The 20,191-nt window shown below is 39.9% G+C and overlaps 1 protein-coding gene across 6 annotated transcripts in view; it reads right to left on the reverse strand.

The window, feature by feature from the left end:
• Positions 1-20,191, reverse strand: part of LEKR1 (leucine, glutamate and lysine rich 1) — a 178,071-nt gene that overhangs the window by 13,430 nt on the left and 144,450 nt on the right. For all 6 annotated transcript variants that reach the window (XM_049867247.1, XM_049867249.1, XM_049867246.1 and 3 more), the window contains 2 exons: positions 7,878-8,042; positions 950-1,249 (listed from right to left, as the gene is read on the reverse strand). In XM_049867247.1, the coding sequence (XP_049723204.1) occupies positions 950-1,249; positions 7,878-8,042 (465 nt within the window). The remainder of the gene's footprint in view (positions 1-949; positions 1,250-7,877; positions 8,043-20,191) is intronic.

The raw sequence follows: 20,191 nt of genomic DNA on the forward strand, positions 1-20,191 counted from the left end.
TAGCAAGAACATGGTATATTTAATTGCTTATAGTCAATATTATCACTAACAGTTTCCTTTTAATCCTTTGTTAAGATGTCGATAAAACCAACAAAAACATACTTTTCACTAACATTCAAAATCTTTCCCCATTTGTCTTTATTTGACATAATCTCATGAATGGCTGGAAACCCTGGTGGCGTACTGGTTAAGAGCTACGGCTGCGAACCAAAAGGTTGGCAGTTCGAATCCACCAAGCACTCCTTGGAAACTCTATAGGACAGTTCTACTCTGTCCTATAGGGTTGCTATGAGTTGGTTTTCTCATAAATGGGATTAAATATTCCGTGACATGGCTTTAATGATTAGAGAGCATATTAATCACTTCACTATTTCTAATTGCTTAGAAGTTCAGAAATAAGAATTCATTAGGAAAAAAAGCTTTCATTTCAAAATTAAGTGTCTACCCCAGTTTAAATAAAATAAAAACATTGCCGAAATAATTATGCATGCATAAGAAAAAAAATGCGTGTAAATTGCCTTATAAGTTGAGGTTAACAGAAAGATAAAACCCTAAAGAAAAATCCCATTTAAAATATATCATGCAAATACCTCTTTAAAAGCAAACAGCAAGTGCTCTAATTGTTTCTTTGGCAAAGATTTCATGTCAAAACAAACGGACATAAATATCTAAAGATTCTTAGTCTTAGGTTTTAAACAGTCATCTGCACCACAGTAGAGCCGGGGGCCAAGAAAACGTTAGAGACTGTGTGGTTCAATGTATGCAGTTTACAGAAAAAGAAACCAGGTACCCAGAGGGTGAGTGACTGCCTAGGCTGAAGACAGCCGAGGCGAGATGACCCCGGGTTCCTAACCCTCCGGAGTTCCTTCCACGACACGAAGCTGCCTCCCGTGTTTCTGGGAGCCCGCGTCTCTCGCTGACTGCAGCGGGGCCGTCACCTGAAGCCTACCTCTTGCTGGGACTGGTTAAAGTGCTGCATCAGTTGGGTTTGTGCCAGCATTACTCTCTCCAGTTCTTCTGACTTCTGTTTCATTTCCTTCCGCAGGTCCTCTGACATGGAATCATTACTGTCAATTTCCTTCTTCAGGCGAGATTCGAATTCTGCAACCAAGCTTTTAAGATGTTCAATTTCTTTTTCCTTGGACTCAGATTCCTGAGTATGTCTGCGATGGGATTCACGGAGTTCTTCTTGCAGAGCGACTACTTGCTGCCTTAGGTCTCTAGTTGCGCCTGTGATTAAGTCAGATATCTGTAAGAGAAAGCTTGTGTTAGTTTGTAGGCGGCAGTAACCAGGTAACCACGCGGTTCTCATGGCTCTTAAAAGGTTTATTCTAAATAACCGGTGTATTATTCTGACCAGATGAAACCAAATTCTATGATAGATGTGGCCTTCAAGATTATATTTTTGCAAGTTAAGAATAAAACTTATTTTTACCACCTAAAAGATTAAAAAAAAAAGAAAGAAAACTTTTAATTTTACCGCCTAGCACAGCACTGCCTAAGAGAACTTTCTATGATGATAGAAACATTCCGTGCTGTCCAACATGGTAGCCACTATGAGGCACTGGTGGTCTGGTGGTGGAATTCTCACCTTCCACGTGGGAGACTCAGGTTCAATTCCTGGCCAGTACATGTCATGCTCAGTCACCACCTGTCAGTGATGGCATGAGTGTTGCTAAGATGCTGAATAGGTCTCAGCAGAGCTTCCAGACTAAGATAGGCTAGGAAGAAAGGCCTGGCAATCTACGTCCAAAACTCTACCAATGAAGACCGTGTGGATCACAACAGCCCTTCACGATTGTCCGGTCTGCAACCGACCACAGGGATGGCGCAGGACCTGGCAGCATTTCGTTTATTTCCACGTGAGGTTGCCACGAGCCGGGGCTGACTCCGCAGCAGCTGACCACAACAAGCCACACGCGACTGTTGATGGTGGTTTGCCGGTGAGTGTGTAACAACTGGTTCTCAGAAGACAAAAAAGGCTGGGCTTGTAGCATTTGCTACAAATACTCTCACCATGGCCAGTTCCAAGTTACCAAGGCGACATTACTGTCCACAGAGCTATAAGAGATGCTTGTGATTGGCTCCCACCAGCCTCCACTGGCTACTGAGTACCTGAAGGGTAGTCAATGCCACCGAGGAGCTGGATTTCCTGTTCAATTTAATGTCCTTAATTTAAATTTAAATAGCCCACAAGGTTAGTGGCTGCAGTGTTGGACAGAGCAGTTGTAGTGAGTACCAGAGTGCTTTGAAAACATACTGCTTCTTAAGGTGGTACCTCTGGCAGAAGGGACGTGAGAATAGCTTAGAGAAACTTTCTCACAATCATGAAACTCTTTAGAAGAGGAAAGACCACTTATTCTCTTTCTCCTTAAAAAACAGAACAAAGAGCAGAAAGCAAATCAGGCGGAGCAGAGCTGCTTCTGATGAAACATATTCTTATATTTTATGCTACAGATATTATGTTATAAATATTAACACAAGCCACTAGCCCACGAAGAATCTGGAAAACATTCACAGACCAAAGTTCCAAGGACTTCTGGGAACTAATACTTAAAAAGAACTGTGGACCAAAATTTGTTTCAAATGTTAAATTTACATAAAGAATAACTTCCAAGAGAAATCTATTCACTACAGTCATTTTATAAATTCACATTCCGTGGTTTTCAATGAGTCCAGGAAGGAAGCTGATCACCGTCAGGTCTGAATGGCGATTTCCGTCATCCAGGAGAGTGGACACTGAAGTAGAACAGGCTGTGCTCTGGAGAGGAGGCTCACATAGCCAGAAGTGTGTTTGGACTTTTTCAAAAGGGAGTCGACATTTAAAAACCAGAGATTTCACTTGCAAAGCGCGGACTTCTGACTCTCCTGAGAAACTCTAACCCCTGGCAGTCGGGCCTGCCGCAACAGTGAGCAGGCGCTGGGTCACGACTGCCTCTCTAACCAAGGCCAGTCCTCCCCAGTTACCCCACCCCACCACTCACAAGCAGCTTGCTTGGAACCCCTGCCCCCGGATTTGTGAGCCTTACCTCCTGACTTATGGTGTGAAAAAATCCTCTCCATTGATGAGGGCATTTTTTTTCTTTTTCTTTTTTTAGTTGTACTTTAGATGAAGTTTTACAGAACAAACTAGCTTCTCATTAAACAATTAGTACACATATTGTTTTATGACATTGGTTGCCAACCCTGTGACATGTGAGCACTCTCCCTTCTCCACCTTGGGCTTCCTATTACCAGCTTTCCTGTCCCCTCCAGTTTTCTCGTCCTTGCCCCTGGGCTGGTGTGTCCTTTTAGTCTCGTTTTGTTTTACGGGCCTGTCTCATCTTTGGATGAAGGATGAACCTCAGGAGTGACTTCAGCACTGAGCTAAAAGGGTGTCCGGGAGCCATATCCTCAGGGTTTCTCCAGTCTCTGTCAGACCAGTAAGTCTGTTTGTGTGTATGTGTGTGTGTTAGAATTTTGTTCTACATTTTTCTCCAGCTCTGTCTGGGACCCTTTATTGTGATCCCTGTCAGAGCAGTCAGTGGTGATAGCCAGGTACCACCTAGTTGTTCTGGACTCAGTCTGACGGAGGCTGCGGCGGTTTCGGTCCATTAGTCCTTTGGACTAATCTTTCCCTTGGGTCTTTGGTTTTCTTCATTCTCCCTTGCTCCCTATGGCATAAGACCAAGTATCTTGGATGGCTGCTCAGAAGCTTTTAAGACCTCAGACGCGAATCACCAAAGTAGAGTGTAGAACAGCTTCTTTATAAACGATGCTCTGCCAATCGAGCTAGATGTTCCCCAAGACCATGGCTGATGAGGACCTTTTTTAAATGACTGTGATGAAATACCAAAAAAGGTGAGTGTTTCCTCAAGATTTAGAATACAGTCTGTGCTTGACGGAATCACTTATGCCCAATTGTTCAAGATGTTTTTGTATCTATTCTCAGACTCTTAAAAAGCTACATTTTGTCCAAAAATAGTTTTAATTTCAGCAATAGGTAGTATGACTCCCCAGACCTGTGTTTTGGTTCATATTTAAAGAGTACTTTGGAATTCATGTAAACTATTTATGATTAATAATAAAAATTTATCTTTTTATTATTAATCATAAATTATTAATCATAAGTTAATCATAAATTGTGCAGGAAGGCGTGCCACCACTTCCCCAGCTGGGCGCTCTGCTTCTGCAGAGTGACCTACAGTGCTCCCCACAGTGCCCTCACCTGCATCTATTTCCTGTGTCCAGGGTCTTTAAAGGATGAGCACTGCCATCTGCCTTCATTGTGATGCTGACACATCTTTAATGAGGCTCTGGTAGTGTTTCTTTATTTCCTTTGGTTTTTATACCCATGGAGTTCCAAAATCAGATAAAACTTCCTTAATGACTGAGGTCTATCCAAGAGGGTAGACACCTAAGATTGTTAGGACTTTGTTGCATTTTAAGGAGAAACTGTTATCAGTACAAACAGTAAATTGCTACAGGAAAGAACTGAAGCAAGATAATAGGGCTGTATTGGTTTTTAGGGAAAAAGATGTTTCTTTCGGTGTAAAATGAAGGAAGAAATGCTTATAGATTGGGATATACTAGGATGCATTTTAAAAATTATGTAGACGGCTATTTGTGATATATTAAGTTGGGGAAAAAAGCAGATTTCAAAGCAATGTGCTTACTATGACCCTATTTTTAAAAAACACACACAATGACTGGAGGAAATTTACCATATATTACCCTTCATTGGAAGGCTTGGGAGTGGTCTTTATTTTTTCTCTTTAGGCTTTTCTGTATTTAAATATAAAAATTTTCATTTTTTTTGTAATGTGCATTCATTACTTTCATAATTTATGAAACTGATACTAGTTTAAAGAAATACATCCTAATCAGAGAACCGATTCCTTTAAAAACAATACCTGTAAGGATTTTGGTTGCTTTTTGAGTGATTTTGGTTTGCTATTTTGAGTGATTTGGTTGCTTTTTGAGTGATTTTGGTTGGCTATTTTGAGTGCTTTTCAGAGTATTATAAACAATCAGATCAGAATAATTTGCTTTGGAGAGTTAAATCTCTGTTAAAAGCAAGTCTGCTTCGGTCTTCTAGTGGTTGTCAAATGCTTAACCTATGGAAGTACAAGGAGTTGTTTTGTGAGTTGCTACCACATTCATTGAGCCCCGGTGGCACAGTGGCTAAAGTGCTTGGCTGCTAACTGAAAGCTCAGTGGTTGGAACCCACCAACTGCTCAGTGGGAGAAAGATGTGGCAGTCTGCTTCCATAAAGATTTCAGCCTTGGAAACCCTATGGGGCAGTTGCACTTTGTTTTTTTTGTTTCTTTGTGTTTTGGACCACATTCATCTAGAAGGATGGAGCAAATTAACTGAGTGGCATAGTAGATTGTTCAGAGAAGTAACCACAGGTTTTCTTTCAGAGGTGGTGGGCTTCTGAATGCTTTTGTGTTTCCTGTCTGAAGACAGAGGCATAAAAAGCCACAAGAGAAGAAGGAGATAACAGCAGTCCTTAGCCATGGGGACTTGTTAGTAAATTACTAAGAACTAGGCCCCGGTCCAGCAGCAAGCTTGGGGCCCAGAGTTTGAAAACCTGCCATCAGAGGGCCAGGGCCAGGGCCAGGGCCAGGCTGACAGCTGAGGGTTTTGTTGTTGTTTGTTTTTTAAATACTTGGAAGAGTATAGATAAGTGAGAATAAATACTTTTTGAGCTTAGAAAGGAAAGCAAACAGATCAAGGTGGTTAAGAGCTCAGCTGTTAACCAAGAGGTCACCAGTTTGTATCTACCAGCCGTTCCTTGGAAACTCTATAGGCAATTCTGCTCGGTTCTATAGGGTCGCTATGAGTCGGAATCAACTGGACAGCAACAGGTTTGTATTTTGGGGTTTTAAACCAAACCAAACCCATTGCTGTGAAGTCAATTTCAACTCACAGTGACCTTATTCCAGAGTAGAACTGTCCCGTAGAGTTTCCGAGGCTGTAAATCTTTAGGGAAGCAGACTGCTACATCTTTCTCCCATGGAGCAGCTGGCAGGTTCCAACTGCAGACATTTGGGTCAGCAGTCAAGCGCTTTAACCACTATGCAACCAGGCTTCTTTTTAAGGTACCTTAAGGCAGTTTAGGAGCCCTGGTGGCACAGTGGTTATGAGCTTGATTGCTAATGAAAAGGACAGCAGTTGGAATCCACCAGCCCCTCCTTAGAAACACTATGGGGCAGTTCTACTCTGTCCTATAGGGTCACTATGAGTCAGAACTGACTTGATGGCAACAGATTTGGTTTTTGGTTTAAGGTAGTTTAAGTTTGGTATGGGAAGGTGCCAATGTGTTCTAAAACGTTTTTATTTTCCCATTCCTGTCCTGTATTTCATTGCTTTGTTTGGAAAATATTATCCTCTTTTCAGGGCAGGCTAATGCAAACTGAAAATTCAGTCTTCCCTCCCCCTGAGCCTACCACCCAACCCACCGCAGACAGTGACCCCCAAGGGATTGCAACCTGTGCCTTGGGACGTGTGCAGTACCTGAATTGGAATGGGGGTGTGAGGGGTCCCAGCCAATTCGCCCACTAAACATACTATGGTACTTCGAGCCTGGGTCCGCCCGATACCTTGCCCCACTCCAAGACACCAGTGACAACTGCCAGACCCCAACCCTCCCGGTGTCCATGCTGAGGTCCCCAGGAAGGGCAATGGCAGAATGCAGGCAATCCCCTGCAGGGGGGACCCCAGGAGCTCAGGGCAGAGAGCCCCGAGGGGAGCGGAGGAGGAGATAGGGAGATTGGATGGGGCCTAGAACCCATCCAGAGGGGTTGGTGCTGCATGTGACCCAGGGCTCCAAGCCCAGGCACGTGCTCCATTGTCTCAATCAGATCCACAAAACATAAATTCAAAGACAATACTGTAAAGAACTTCAAGACAGGGACTGCAGAGCATTAAAACCCCAAGGGCGAGGGCTTTCCGAGCGTGGGGCCCTGTGTAACTGTGCTGGTCGTCCGCCCTGTAGTTGGCTTGCCTGTTTTTCGTTACTGAAACAACGGTGCCATACCTCCTGTACACCTCAGCAGAGGCCATTCAGGCTTCTTGTGATGTGTAACTTACGTGGACTCTCAAATGGTTTCCATACTCAATAAGTTTATTTAAAACTGGATCTTGGTTAAAAAGAGTGAATAAAATGGGGGACGGGGGAGGGGGAGATGGGGACGAAGGAAGGAGATGGGAACTAGCCAGCTTCCTTGGCTAGTAAAAAACAGTATCAGTGGTATTCAATAGAGAAAATAGTGCTTAACACACATATAAAGCCACTTTTCCTGGGCATAACTTAACGTGTTCCAAAAATATATATAAATAAATATAAATTAAAGAAAATACACATATATTTTCCCTATGCTATACCGAGGGGTCTATAGAAAACAGGGCAAAAAGAAACCTTAAGGAAATCTTAAATGATGCTCAGGGTACTTTGTTAAAGAAATTAGGAAGGTTTGAGATGCATTTTAAAGATATTTCCCTTCATTCAAAAATGTTCAGAATTGAAAACATGAGCAACAAAAGGGGACAAGCTCTAGCTGTTGAGAAGCCCTGAACTGGGTGAAGCACTGCATTATCTTTTGATATTTCAATATTGGAGGTACTGCAGTATCCGGTGCATTACTTACACAGTGTACATTGCTATTAAAATAAGTCGATTTTGGAAGAAAAAATCCAGGCATAACTGCATTGTATGCTTATGTAATTTATCTCAGTTATCCATTTTGGAGAAAGTCCAACTATCTTACCATTGTGGCTAAAACCGACGCCCAGTGTCCGTGATGAAAACCGCTGATGAAAACAGCCCACACTCAGGTGGCCTTACCAGCTTCAGACCTGCTACGTACGTAAGGACGGCCAGCACAAGGACACACCTTTATTTGCAGTTCCTCTCGTTCTTTCTGGTACTTTTTGATCATTTCTTGGTACTTTTCCTTCTCAATATCAAGTATCAGCTTGGTTTCCTCTTTGAAGAGAAGAGCCTGCTCCTCAAATTCAACTAAATGCTGAGCTTTTTCCTCAGCACGTTCAGCTTCCATCTAGAACACAGCGTTTAACACACATGTAAAGCCATTTTTCTTTAAAGTTAGCACATTCATCCTATTTAGAGAATCTAATATTTACAAATTGAAAACAAAACACAAAACCTTCTGACTCAGACCTTGGGTCAGAAAAATGAGCCTTAGACCCAAAGTTCTAAGACTGTCTTAAAGACTAAAATAAGAAGGAAATTCAGGATATTTTATTACGACAGTTTTCAGAAATGTTAAAAGGTTAGTCTTCTGTACATTTACATTGTAAACTTAGTCTTTGCAACCAACTCTGTAAGAAAAAAGGATGAAAAAGATCTTGAGGCCCTTAGACACAGTTCTGCTTAAAATTCAGTGGGGATACCAAGTACAACGCGGGAGAAAGATGTGGCAGTCTCCTTCCGTAAAGATTACAGCCTTGGAAACCCTATGCGGGCAGGTCTACCCTGTCCTACAGGGATCGCTGTGAGTCGGAATTGACTATGGAAAAGGGTTTGGATTTGGTTACCAAGGCAAATGTTGATTTTTCAAATAGCATTTTCTTGATAGAGGTCATAGAAAGTTTTGGATTCACAAACTGTTGCTTTAATGTGATGAGGCTAGAAGAATGATTAAAGAACAACAGTATCCATATTTTGATTCAGATAGAAGCACAGTTCCAGAAGGAGCCTTAGAAATCCCCTGGTTCTGTCAATTGTGGAGAGAATGAATGAGGGCCTGGATTCAGATGGAGCTGGGTTCAAATCCTGGATCTAGATCCTGGCCCGGCCACTTGCCAACTGTGCGATTTTGAGTTTGTGAATGTAACCTCTCCTAGTCGTAGTGCAGTGAGGCTGTAACTGTCTCAATGGGGGTTGTCATGAGGGCGAACAAGACAAAACTCCAGCAAGAGCAAGAATGCAACAGTCAGTGGGGATGATTTCTGTGCTCAGGTCTTCAGTCTCTCCCGTGGAATCTGCATCAAATGAGTGTCTGCTCTGTGCTTCAACCCTTCCACTAACCATCACTCACACCTCCCTCCCCAGCAGGCATTTCCATTTTCAGACAGCACTAAGCATTAGGCCCTTCTTCCTTTAGTTGGACCTCTTGCCCTGTGGCTTTTAACAATTGGCTTTGGCTCTGCCTACTGGAACAATGGAGCCCTGGTGGCGCAATGGTTGAGAGCTGGGCTGCTAACAAAAAGTGGGCAGTTCAATCCACCAGCCACTCCTTGGAAACCCTACGGGCCAGTTCTACTCTGTCCTATAGGATTGCTGTGAGTCAGAACCAACTCGACAGCACATAACAACTGGAGCAATAGAGAGTACACGCCTACCCGTACTGGAAACTTTCAGGCCTGGGAGCTTATCTAGTGAGACTAGAGAAGAATTCCTAGTGATGGGCTGGCTCTAGATTTACGAGATGCCGTGATTATAAATTCTAGAAAGGAGTAAATGACACTCACTGTGTGATCCAGGCCACTAAGAGGAGGGGAGAGAGGTCAATCTGAATTTTTCCAGCAAACACTTAAGTCAGGATACCAGGAAACAGGATGTTTACTAGGACAATTTAAATCTGTTGCTGTCACGTAGCAACCCTATAGGACAGAGTAGAACTGCCCATGGAGTTTCCAGGGAGTGGCTGGTAGATTCGAACTGCAGACCTTTTGGTTAGCAACCAAGCTCTTAACCACTATGCCACCAGGGCTCCAGGACAGTTTACTGGAAGCCCCTTTTAATCAAGTAAAATGCAGACAGAAGACCAACCCCAGTCTATGGATTTACTGCATTGGGCGCAGGACCGAGCATTTTCCCAGGGCAAAGTAATTATGTTTATACTCAATGTAAGGAGTTGTCTTGGCTCTTTCAAAATAAATTCCTGGATTGTCTGGGGGGAAGGCTACTGATGAGTTTTTTAGAAACATGATAGGATTGCTCAGATGGGCAGCTTTCAGCCTGCTGAAGACTAGTAAAGCTTCCGGGCAGTCCGAACAAGGAACGGGCTTTCGTCTGAATTCCAGATACTTACATCCACCTGCCTCTTGCATGTAGCCATTTAGATGTCTCACAGGACAGAAATCTGGCTACACTTCCCCTACCCCAAAAACCTGTTCCTCCCCCAAACCCGTTGCTGTTGAGTCAATTCAGATTCATGGTGACCCCATGGGTGCCAGAGTAGAACAATACTCCATAGGGTTTTCAATGGCCGTGTAGATCTCCAGACCTTTCTTCCACAGCACCACTGGGTGTATTTGAACTGCCAACCTCTCAGCTAGTAGCTGAGTGCAAACTGTTTGCCCTGTCCAGGGACCTTGCTCCTCCCCAGCTCTCCCCACTTTAGGCCATGGCACCACCAACCAAAGTTGCTTGAGTGGGGAGTCATCTTCCTCACCTCTCTCTCCTTTACCCTGCACGCTCAATCCAGCACTAAGCCCTGCTCATTTTACCTCCCAAAGATGCCTTGAATACATTCATTTCTCTACGTCTCCACGCCCGCCACCCCAGTTCTGAGTACCATCACCTCCTGACTGGCCTCTCACTTCCTCTCCAGTCTGGGCCACGCACAGCAAAGTGCTCTTTACAGAACACAAACTGTCCCCTTGTATTCTCTTTCAGTGGCTTCTCAATGCATTATACAGAAATCAAAACTAGTGTACGTGACCTTCTAGTGGGCCACCACCAGCCCATACGGCACTTCATGTGAACTGACAGAGCACCCCCTTCCTCAGGTAAACACAGCCTCATGCCCCGGCACAGGACTTGGGGAGCAGATGCAGGCTGGATTCCAGCTCCCTTCACCCCCCACCCAGCCTGTGCTCTTTGTAGGGTGGGTGCAACAAGAACACTGTACATGGCAGCCCGGGACCTCTCCAAGCTGACTTCTACCACTTTCTTTAAAGATCACTCTGCACCAGCTACACTGGGGTAGATAAGTCACAAACACATGAAAGAAGGAAATCAAATGTAAAACATTTGGAAAAGTTGAAAGCTATAACTTTAAGAGTTAATAACCCACAAGATGCCTTGATACTATCTAAAAAAAAAAAAAGAACCAAACAAATATTTTTTGAGAAGCTCAAGAAAAATGTGTGCTGAGGTACTTGAAAGACCAAATGTTCAAAAAATGCCTTGTTAATTGGCAGACTCAAGCAGTTATTTTAGGACAAAAAGGCATCTTTCAAAATATGGACTGATTGATCAAATTAAGAGAACAAGAATGTACCCAAAGTAAGCTGGACAGGGTAATATGTAAATTAGAGGACAGAAGGCCTTTAGAAGGACCTTTTGAAAAGAAGTTCTTTAAATTTATTATGGGGAAGAGGCCATTTAGGAAAGCAGCAGGGTCCCTTGATGAAGAGGAAACAAAGGAAGCTTTCAGGGAAGAAGAGGGGATGGCTGACTGCTTGAATGAGTACAATGTTCTGTTCTATCTGAGTCAGGAAGCAAGGAGATCTTCTTAGCCCAGGACTGTCCCTTGAAATGAACTATTGTACGTAAAGAGAAAAAAGAAAGGAAGGAATGGTTGGAGGGAGGGAGAGGGAACACTGTGGGTAGAAAGGAAAAACGTGATTGACTGTTACCAGTTGGGTTTTTAAATTGCCCAACATTAGAAAGAGAATCAAAACAATGAGCTTCCGATGGAATTTGTAAAGATTTAGGGGGGCAGCAACAGGATGCTAAGAGCCAGCTGAGTGTATGGATGCCACAGGATGGAGAGATGAGGCGACTGGTCCCTTCATGGCCAATTAGTTTGAAGAAAATGGCGAGCCCATGAACACAATGATTTGCTTAAGCCAGTGTGTTATCTGCCATTGAGAAGATGAATTCATGCCGGATTGTCACGTTGACGTTTTCATCTACTGATAGGAGTTGTTAGCTTCAAATATCTTGGATATCAGGGCTTAATGTTTATGCAAAATACTGAGTTTGATAATGGCGCACATATAAAGCACGAACCACTTGATAATAGTAAATTTGATACTCATGGGGGAAATTGATTTCTAAGAGAAAAGTGTTAATGATATATGAGCTCAAGAGTTATACAAAGGAAAATCAGTTGTTGTCTACATGCATACTCCAGGTTTTATGTTGTGTTTTGTTTTTTTTTGCTTTTTATTTCTCTGTATTTTTTTTATCCTCCTTCAGCTCAAATTCCATCTCCTTGGTCAAGACCTCCTTGATGACTCCAGAGTGACATGAGTGTGTTTTTCTTTAATTACTTTTGTACCTGTTGTTGAAACGCATAATGAACATTTTATGACATCTGTGTCTAACACTGATGTGCCAAATACTGTCTAGTCACTAATTGTTTTCCAAGTGAGACCTTTGTGGTTAACTTCCATTTTTATCGTTTCCTAACGTCACACGAAGCCAATTACCATGTTATAACAAGCATTACTCTATTCTTTTAAAATCAATGGGAATTTCAGATGCCAAAGTAAGGACGAGATGATTTACTTACATTTGCTAGGCATGTATTATTCTTGAAAATATATCTCCTGAAAATAAATTACTATACCATTTTCCAGAAGTTACAGGCAAATACTGAGGAAAAAAAAATTTATGAAAACCAACACTTTAGACTATTTCTGAATTAACTGCTGAAAAAATAAATTATAAAGGCAGAGGATTCTCCAAAAAAAATGTATAGTAAAAAAAATCAGAATATTTAGGCTGCAGGCCAAGTTCTACCAAGAATTGTGTGAACTTAGGTTGGAAGGAGAGAATGTCTGCTGAGTACCTAACAGGAGCTAAGGTGGTATGGTAAAGGATACTTCTCATGTACTACTTTATTTAATTCTTACTCGGAAGAAGATACAATAATTATGATCATTATTCCCATTGCATAGATTAAGAAATAGGCTCAGAGAAGTTAAGTAACTTCACCAAGGTCATAAAAGTACAATGAGGTGGAAAGCGTGTGCACACAGAGGTGTTTCTGGTGGACTATACGGCTCTGCGTGTTTAGTTATTCCAATCAGCTTGTTTCACCTCAAGTATACACAGCTTAGTGGTTAAAGGCCTGGACTTGGGGTTCTGTTTTAGTTTCCTAATATGTGGAAAATTTCCAGAGATCTTTCTGTTAATGATTATAATTTAATTTCATTGTGTTAGAGAAAATACTTTGTATGACTTGGATCCTTTTATATTCATTGAGATTTATTTATGGCCCAGAATACGGTCTATTTTGGTGAATATTCCATATGCACTTGAGGGGAGTGCATATTCTGCTGTTGTTGAGTGAAGAGTTTCATGAATATCAAGTAGGTAAAGTCTGCTAATAGTGTTGTTCAAATCTTCTATATTCTTACTGATTTTCTGGCTATTTTATATCAATTATTGATAGAGGGTGGGCTACTGAGACCTCCAACTCTAATTGTAGACTTTCCTATTTCTTCCTTCAGTTTTTTTTTTTTTTTTGCTTCATGTATTTTTAAGTTCTGTTATTAGATGCATAAATGTTTAGGATTGTTATGTCCTCCTGGTATATTGACCCCTTTAGCATTATGAAACTAAAAACCCTGTTGCCGTAGAGTCATTTCCAACCCATAGAGACCCCATAGGAGAGAGTAGAACTGCCTCATAGGGTTTCCAAGGAGTGGCTGGTGGATTCAAACTGCCGAATTTTTGGTTAGCAGACATATCTCTTAACCACGGCACTACCAAGGCTCCTATCATTATGAAACAACCTTCTTTATCCTTGATAATATTCTAAATATTCTGATTTATTTGCTCTGAAATCTACTTTGCCTGATAGCAATATAGCTACTCCAGTTTTATTTTGATTAGTGTTAGCAGGTATATCTTTTCCCATCATTTTGCGTTTAACCTATATGTGTCTTTATATTAAAATGTATTCCTTGTAGGCAGCATGTCATAGGGTCTTGTATTCTTAACAAATATGACAACCTATGCCTTTTGATGGAGATATTTAGACCAGGTCTTGGTAAACTATGACCTACAGACTCAATTCAGCCATGCCCAGCATTTACTTATTGTCCATGGCTGCTCTTATGCTGCAGTGGCAGAGTTGAGTGGTTGAAACAGTGACTCTATGGCACATAAAGGTGAAAAGTTTACTAACTGGCTCTATAGAAAAAAAATTGCTGATCTCTGGTTTATACCACTTACATTTCATGTGATTATTGATATGATTAGCTTTAAATTGACTACCTTCTTACATGTTTTATATTTGTCCTATCTCGTCTTTTATCATATTCCTCTTTTTCTTTTGGACTAAGTTTTTTCTTTTTTTAATTCAATTTTTATCTTCTTTGCCATAACACTTTACTTTTCCATTTTTGTGGTTCCTTAAGGGTTTATAGAATACATCTTTGATTCAATGCAGTCTACCTTCTAGCAATACAACATTTCATATAAGAAACTCACAATTGTACGCTTCCATTTCTCCTCTCCAGCCTCCATGTTATTTTGCTTCTACATATGTTATAAACCCTATATTAAATTGTTATATTTTTGTTTAGATCACCAACTATATCTGAAAGAGACCTAAAATGACTTAAAAAAAAAAATCCTCATATATTCATTCATACTGTTACCATTTCTGGTGTTCTACATTACTTTGTGCAAATCCATATTTCCACTGGATAGTTTTCCTTCTGGCTGAGGGCTTTTTTAACATTGAGGTCTGCCAGTGATAAATTCTTCCAGCTCTTGTATATCTGAAGAAGTCTTTATTTCACCCTCATTTTGAGAGATATTTTCAGTTGGTATAGAATTCTAGGTCAATAGTTTTGTTTTATTTTTTGTATTTTTTCCTCTTTCAGTACTTTCAATTCCACTGTTTTCTTGCTTGCATTTTTTCCAATGAAAAATCTGCTGTCATCTTTATCTTTGTTCCTCTATACATAACATGTCTTTTTTTCCTCTGGCTGCTCTTTAGATTTTCATTTTATCACTGATTTTGAGCAATTTGATTATAATGTGCCTTGCTGTGCTTAGTTTCATTTACTTCAGACTCATTGATTTTCTTGTGGGTTTAGTTTCCATCAAATAGAAAATTTTCAGCTATTATTTCTTCAAGTATTTCTTCTGTCCCCTCTTCTGCACTTCAGGGATTCCGATTACAAATATATTTTATTGTTGTTGGTTGCTGTTGAGTTGGTTCTGACTCATGGTGACCCTGTGTGTGCAGAGTAGAACTGTTCCATAGGTTTTTCAAGGCTTTGACTTTTTGGAAACATATCACTGGGTCTGTCTTCCACAGTGCCTCTGGGTAGTTTTGAACTGCCAACCTTTTGGCTAGTAATCATATACTTAAACTTTTGCACCACCCAGCCACCTACACATATATTAGTTCACTTGAATTTGTCTAACAGATCACGGTTCTCTGGTTTTTGTTTGTTCATTTCGTTTCTCTTTTCTCACTTGTTTAATTTGTATAATTTCTATTGCTATATCTTCAAAAAAATATATATATATGTTTTATATCTTCAAGTTCATTAAGCTTTTCTTTCGAAATGTCTAATGTGCCATTAGGTGTGTTTTTAATCTCAGACATTGTTGTCATCATCTGCAGAAGTTCAGTTTGAGTTTTGAAAATATTTCCATGTCTCTACTTAGCATGGTCAATCTTTCCTCTAGCTTTTGAACATATGGAATATTTATTATAACTGTTTTAATGTCCTTGTCTGCTAATTCAAACATCTGTGTCAATTCTGGGTCAGTTTTTACTTGTTGGTTTTTCTTCTAACTATAGGTCTATTTTCCTTTTTCTTTGCATGTGTGGCAATTTCTGACTGGATGCCAAGCGTTGTGAATGTTATCTTGTTAGGTGCTGAATATTTTTGTATTCCTATGAATATTCTTCAGCTCTCTTCTGGGATGAAGTTTAGTTTCTTGGAATCAGTTTCTTTTTGGTCTTCCTTTAAAAATATCTTAGGCAGGACTAGATCAGCATTTTGTCTACGGTTAATTATTCCTTACTACTAAAAGATCCTTCTGAGTATTTAACCCAATGCTCTGTGAATTATGAGGTTTTCCAGACAGCTGGCAGGAAAAGTTATTCCAGGTCTTGTGTGAGTTTTGGGTACTCTTCTTGTTAATCCTTTCAGGTAGTTCTTTCCCAGCTTTGAGTAGTTTCCTCAACACATATGTGCTGGTCATGCACATACTCAAGGGGCAGTGTCTCCCTCCTGAGTTCTCTCTGTGTGCAGGTCTCTCCTCTCTGGTACACTATTCCGCAAACTCTAGCTACTCGTATCTCCCTGGGCTCTCATTGATGTTTCAATTTAGAGAATCTGCCAAGCTCCACCTGAACCACGGCCTGGAATTTCTTTCAAGGCATAATGTTAGGGCAAACATAGGGCTCATCTTGTTTGTTTCCTGTCTCCAAGAATCACTGTCCTTTGTTGCCTGATGTCCAATATCTCAAAACTATTGTTTCCTATCTTTTCTCCAGTGTTTTAGTTGTTCCATGTGGGGGTATAAATCTGATCCCTGTTACTCTATCTTGGTTTGATGCTCAAGTTTTGGACTTTGTGCTTACATACATAGATGTTAATTCTCAGCTCTGTCATTTCCTGGCTATACGACTTTGAACAAATTGCTTAGCTTCTCTGACCCTTTTTTTTTTTAATGTGAAAAATGGAAATAATAATGTTACAATGATTAAAATTACATTTATGGAAACCACTCAACACAAGACCTGACATATAGGAAGCTCTGTAGTAATGAGGATATGTTTATTACCTACCTTAAGGAGTTAAATCAGATGATCGTTGTAGGCCATTTATTGTGTTTAAATGAAAACTGGTATTTTGGCAATAAGAACTTCAACTCTGTCAAGTTTTGTATTTTATAGCTATTCTTTTACAGCTCATTAATAGTACACTGAATTACATTAGGAATTATTAGGCCATTTGGCTCTTCCATTTTAAAAAGATTTTTGTTTGCCTTCTTTCAACTCTGGACTTGGCTTTTTTAAAAATTGTAGTTGGTATTGTCTTTTAAATTTCACTTTCCAATTGATAAAAACACATTTTTTTTTTTTGTATGTTGACTTTGTAGCCAGCAAATTCACTTACTAAGTGAATTCACTTAGGTTCACTTATTAAGTCAAATTATTTAGATTCTTTTGGATTTTTCTATGTATACATTTAATATCATCTGCTGATACAGAATATTTTACTTCTTTTCCAGTCTTCCTACCTTTTATCTTTTCTTTTTTTTAATATATATATTTTTATTATTGTACTTTAGATGAAGGTTTACAGAACAAACTAGCTTCTCATTAAAACATTAGTACACATATTCTTTTGTGACATAAGTTAACAACCCCACAACATGTCAACACTCTCAGCTTTCCGGTTCCTTCCTGCCTTCTAGTCCTTGCCCCTGGGCTGGTATGCCCCTTTAGTCTCATTTTGTTTTATGTGCCTGTCTAATTTCTGGCTGAAGTTTGAACCTTAGGAGTGACTTCATTATTGAGCTAAAAGGGCTTCTGGGAGCCATACTGGGATTGGCTGTTTCTTGAATAAACTGCCTCTTCCCCCATTTCCACCATAAGTCCAATTGCTTCAGCCAAGAATTAAGGTTTTGTTTGTTTGTTTTAGTTATTGGTTTTAAAAAGCTCTATGTACTTTCCAAAATGAGGTCAACAGTGCAATTTAAAAATGTTCTTAAATGTGATATTTTGATAATGTCTAGCTTAGAATTTGTTTATTGAACTAAAAAATGATAGGCAGTAAGTGATGTGAGTTGATTATGTAAACACTATGGCTATAAGAGATTTAATTACAAAGTCTGAAGTGAACAGTAACAACATTGTGCCTTTGGAACCAATGTTAAAGGTTCAGCATGCACATTAATTTACTTTCTTCACATCAAAGCAATACGTGAATCCATGACAATTAGTAAATACACAGTTATTTTAAAATGTGCTATCCTTGTTGCATAGCAACTATTGATTCCATTGTGTGCCTTGTACATACTCTAAAATAATTAAGCACAGGCACAAACTGCTATCTACTTTTTTTTCCTGAATGTTAAAAACATTTAAGTTATGAAGTTTATTCTAATATGTGTATGATATATTTGTAAAAGGAACATTTCATTCCTACGCAAAGGCACGGTGACCCGAGAAAGATGGCAGTGTCATATTAGTGATTCTCCTATCTCATGGGAGAACTTTTAGGGAACTTTTTATTCATAGTCTCAATAGCTAACACAGCCAAGACATAATTATCATTCTTTGGCTTTATTTGTCTGGATCTTGATTCACTGCTAAGCTAAATGATAACACTTATTAATAAGAAGTCATGTCCTCTCAATATAATGAAGTGTCCATTTGTACTATAGAAAATTATACGTCTGAAAATTCATCTGTGGGTATAATTAATTTATTAGAAAAATGTCATGGTCTTAGAACTTAGAGACTCTTATATAGGTTTATTTTTACTATTAAATTAGCTTCACAGCGTAAAGCAAGAACATAATACTTTTATATGGTTGGATGTTAACACAACTTGCTCTCCTCACTTACGTCAGCATCTCAGGACGTGGATACAGTGAGCAGCAGTACTAGAGTGGCTCGTGAACACAGAGACCTCTTCTCCAGTCATGAAAGCCCCTAGCAGGATGTGAAGACAGAGATGGGCAACTTCTACAAATGTGAAGTCTGGAAAGGTCACTCTGTTGGTCCAAGGGAAGGCACTCAGGAGGAGTCCGAGGCAAGAGAAGGATCCATCTATCTTTGTCCATGTTAATTCCATTGGTGAATTTTCTGAATCACAAGATGGGAGCCTTATAGTGTCTTTTGATACACATTACCAAACTGCTCTCCAAAAGGTTGCTTTAAATTGCAATCTCTTAAAGAGTAAGTATGAGAGAGACATTACCTCACTTCACCACAATGTAAAAACCGTTCTATCAATTGGATGAGTAAAAAAGAAAAAACAAAAACTCTCATTGTTTCAATTTTCATTTTTTTTGGATTACTGGTTAGGCTGAACGTTCCACCTCTTTTTGAACTTTTAAACATGAACTGGTTAGAATGAGAGAAATGAATAAGAGCAGACCAGCCAATTAAGTACACTGATTGAGGCTAGTAAATTTAAAAAGAATTAAAGGAAGCATGATCCTTAGAGAAGGAAAAGAGATAGCCAGTATAAAACAAAATAAAATAAGAACGAGATACTTATGGCAACTCTTTAGTCCATCTTCTCAAATTTTAACTTTTGTCGACATGGAACCATTATTGCAGTGATCATTTCTGTCACAGCCTGACTGCGCATCGCATCCGGAGGAGGAAGGGAAGGAGAATTAATTTACAATGGGCTCGACTCGACAGCACTGGGCTAGTCCTGGCTGAGAATGGCCAACTGCTTGAAGTTGGGAAATGAAGGTGACAAATTCAGCCTTGATGTGAGCCAGCAAACCTAAAGGGTTTCAGTATGTTGGGTGGAAGACTGGGGTATTTTGGATGGGGATGTTAGTTTGAAGGTGGCCTAACTTTGTTGCACCAGTCCCCAAAGAAGAAGAATCTGTTAATAACCAAACAGGCCGTCAGGGCTTCAGCCAAGCAATCTGAATTTCAGTGGCTAGCTACAGTTCTAGAAGAAAATTTAAGAAAGCCAAGGCAGAAGGCTACTGTTAGGAATAGACAGAGGTTGGGGAAGAGAAGGGGTTGGGGAAGGCTTTGGCTTAGTGTGCAGGACAGGGCCCAGGGATAAGTCTAGAAGTACCAGGCCATCACCCCAATGACTATACCTATGCATGGTCTGGGAAGGTAGGGACTAACGAATTTTTAAGACATCACCTGCTATATTCTTTTAAAATCATGAAAGTAATACATACTCATTGTTGAATCCTTGAAAAATAGAGAAAAACCCAAAGACATAAATCAGTGCACCGTTCTACATACTTTGAGTGAACATTTTCTTTATTAATAGCCAGAAAGCTAAATACTTATTCATTTTTACTTTGCCAGGATAAACATGTCAAACGTTCATAATTAAATAATTTTTAGTCATTTTCCATTCTCTTATATTATCTTGTTAAAAACACAGAAGTTGTTAGAATTAATATTTCCCTGCTTTTAAGAACATGGTCAAATGCAGACCCTGCCACTTTATGAGAAAAAAATTAAATATATAAAAGTAAAAATCATGCTTTTGCATGAAAACTCAGGGCTATATTAATCTTGCAAGACTTCAAGTT

Source organism: Elephas maximus, chromosome 23, assembly GCF_024166365.1.
Source record: "Elephas maximus indicus isolate mEleMax1 chromosome 23, mEleMax1 primary haplotype, whole genome shotgun sequence".
Taxonomy (NCBI): domain Eukaryota; kingdom Metazoa; phylum Chordata; class Mammalia; order Proboscidea; family Elephantidae; genus Elephas; species Elephas maximus.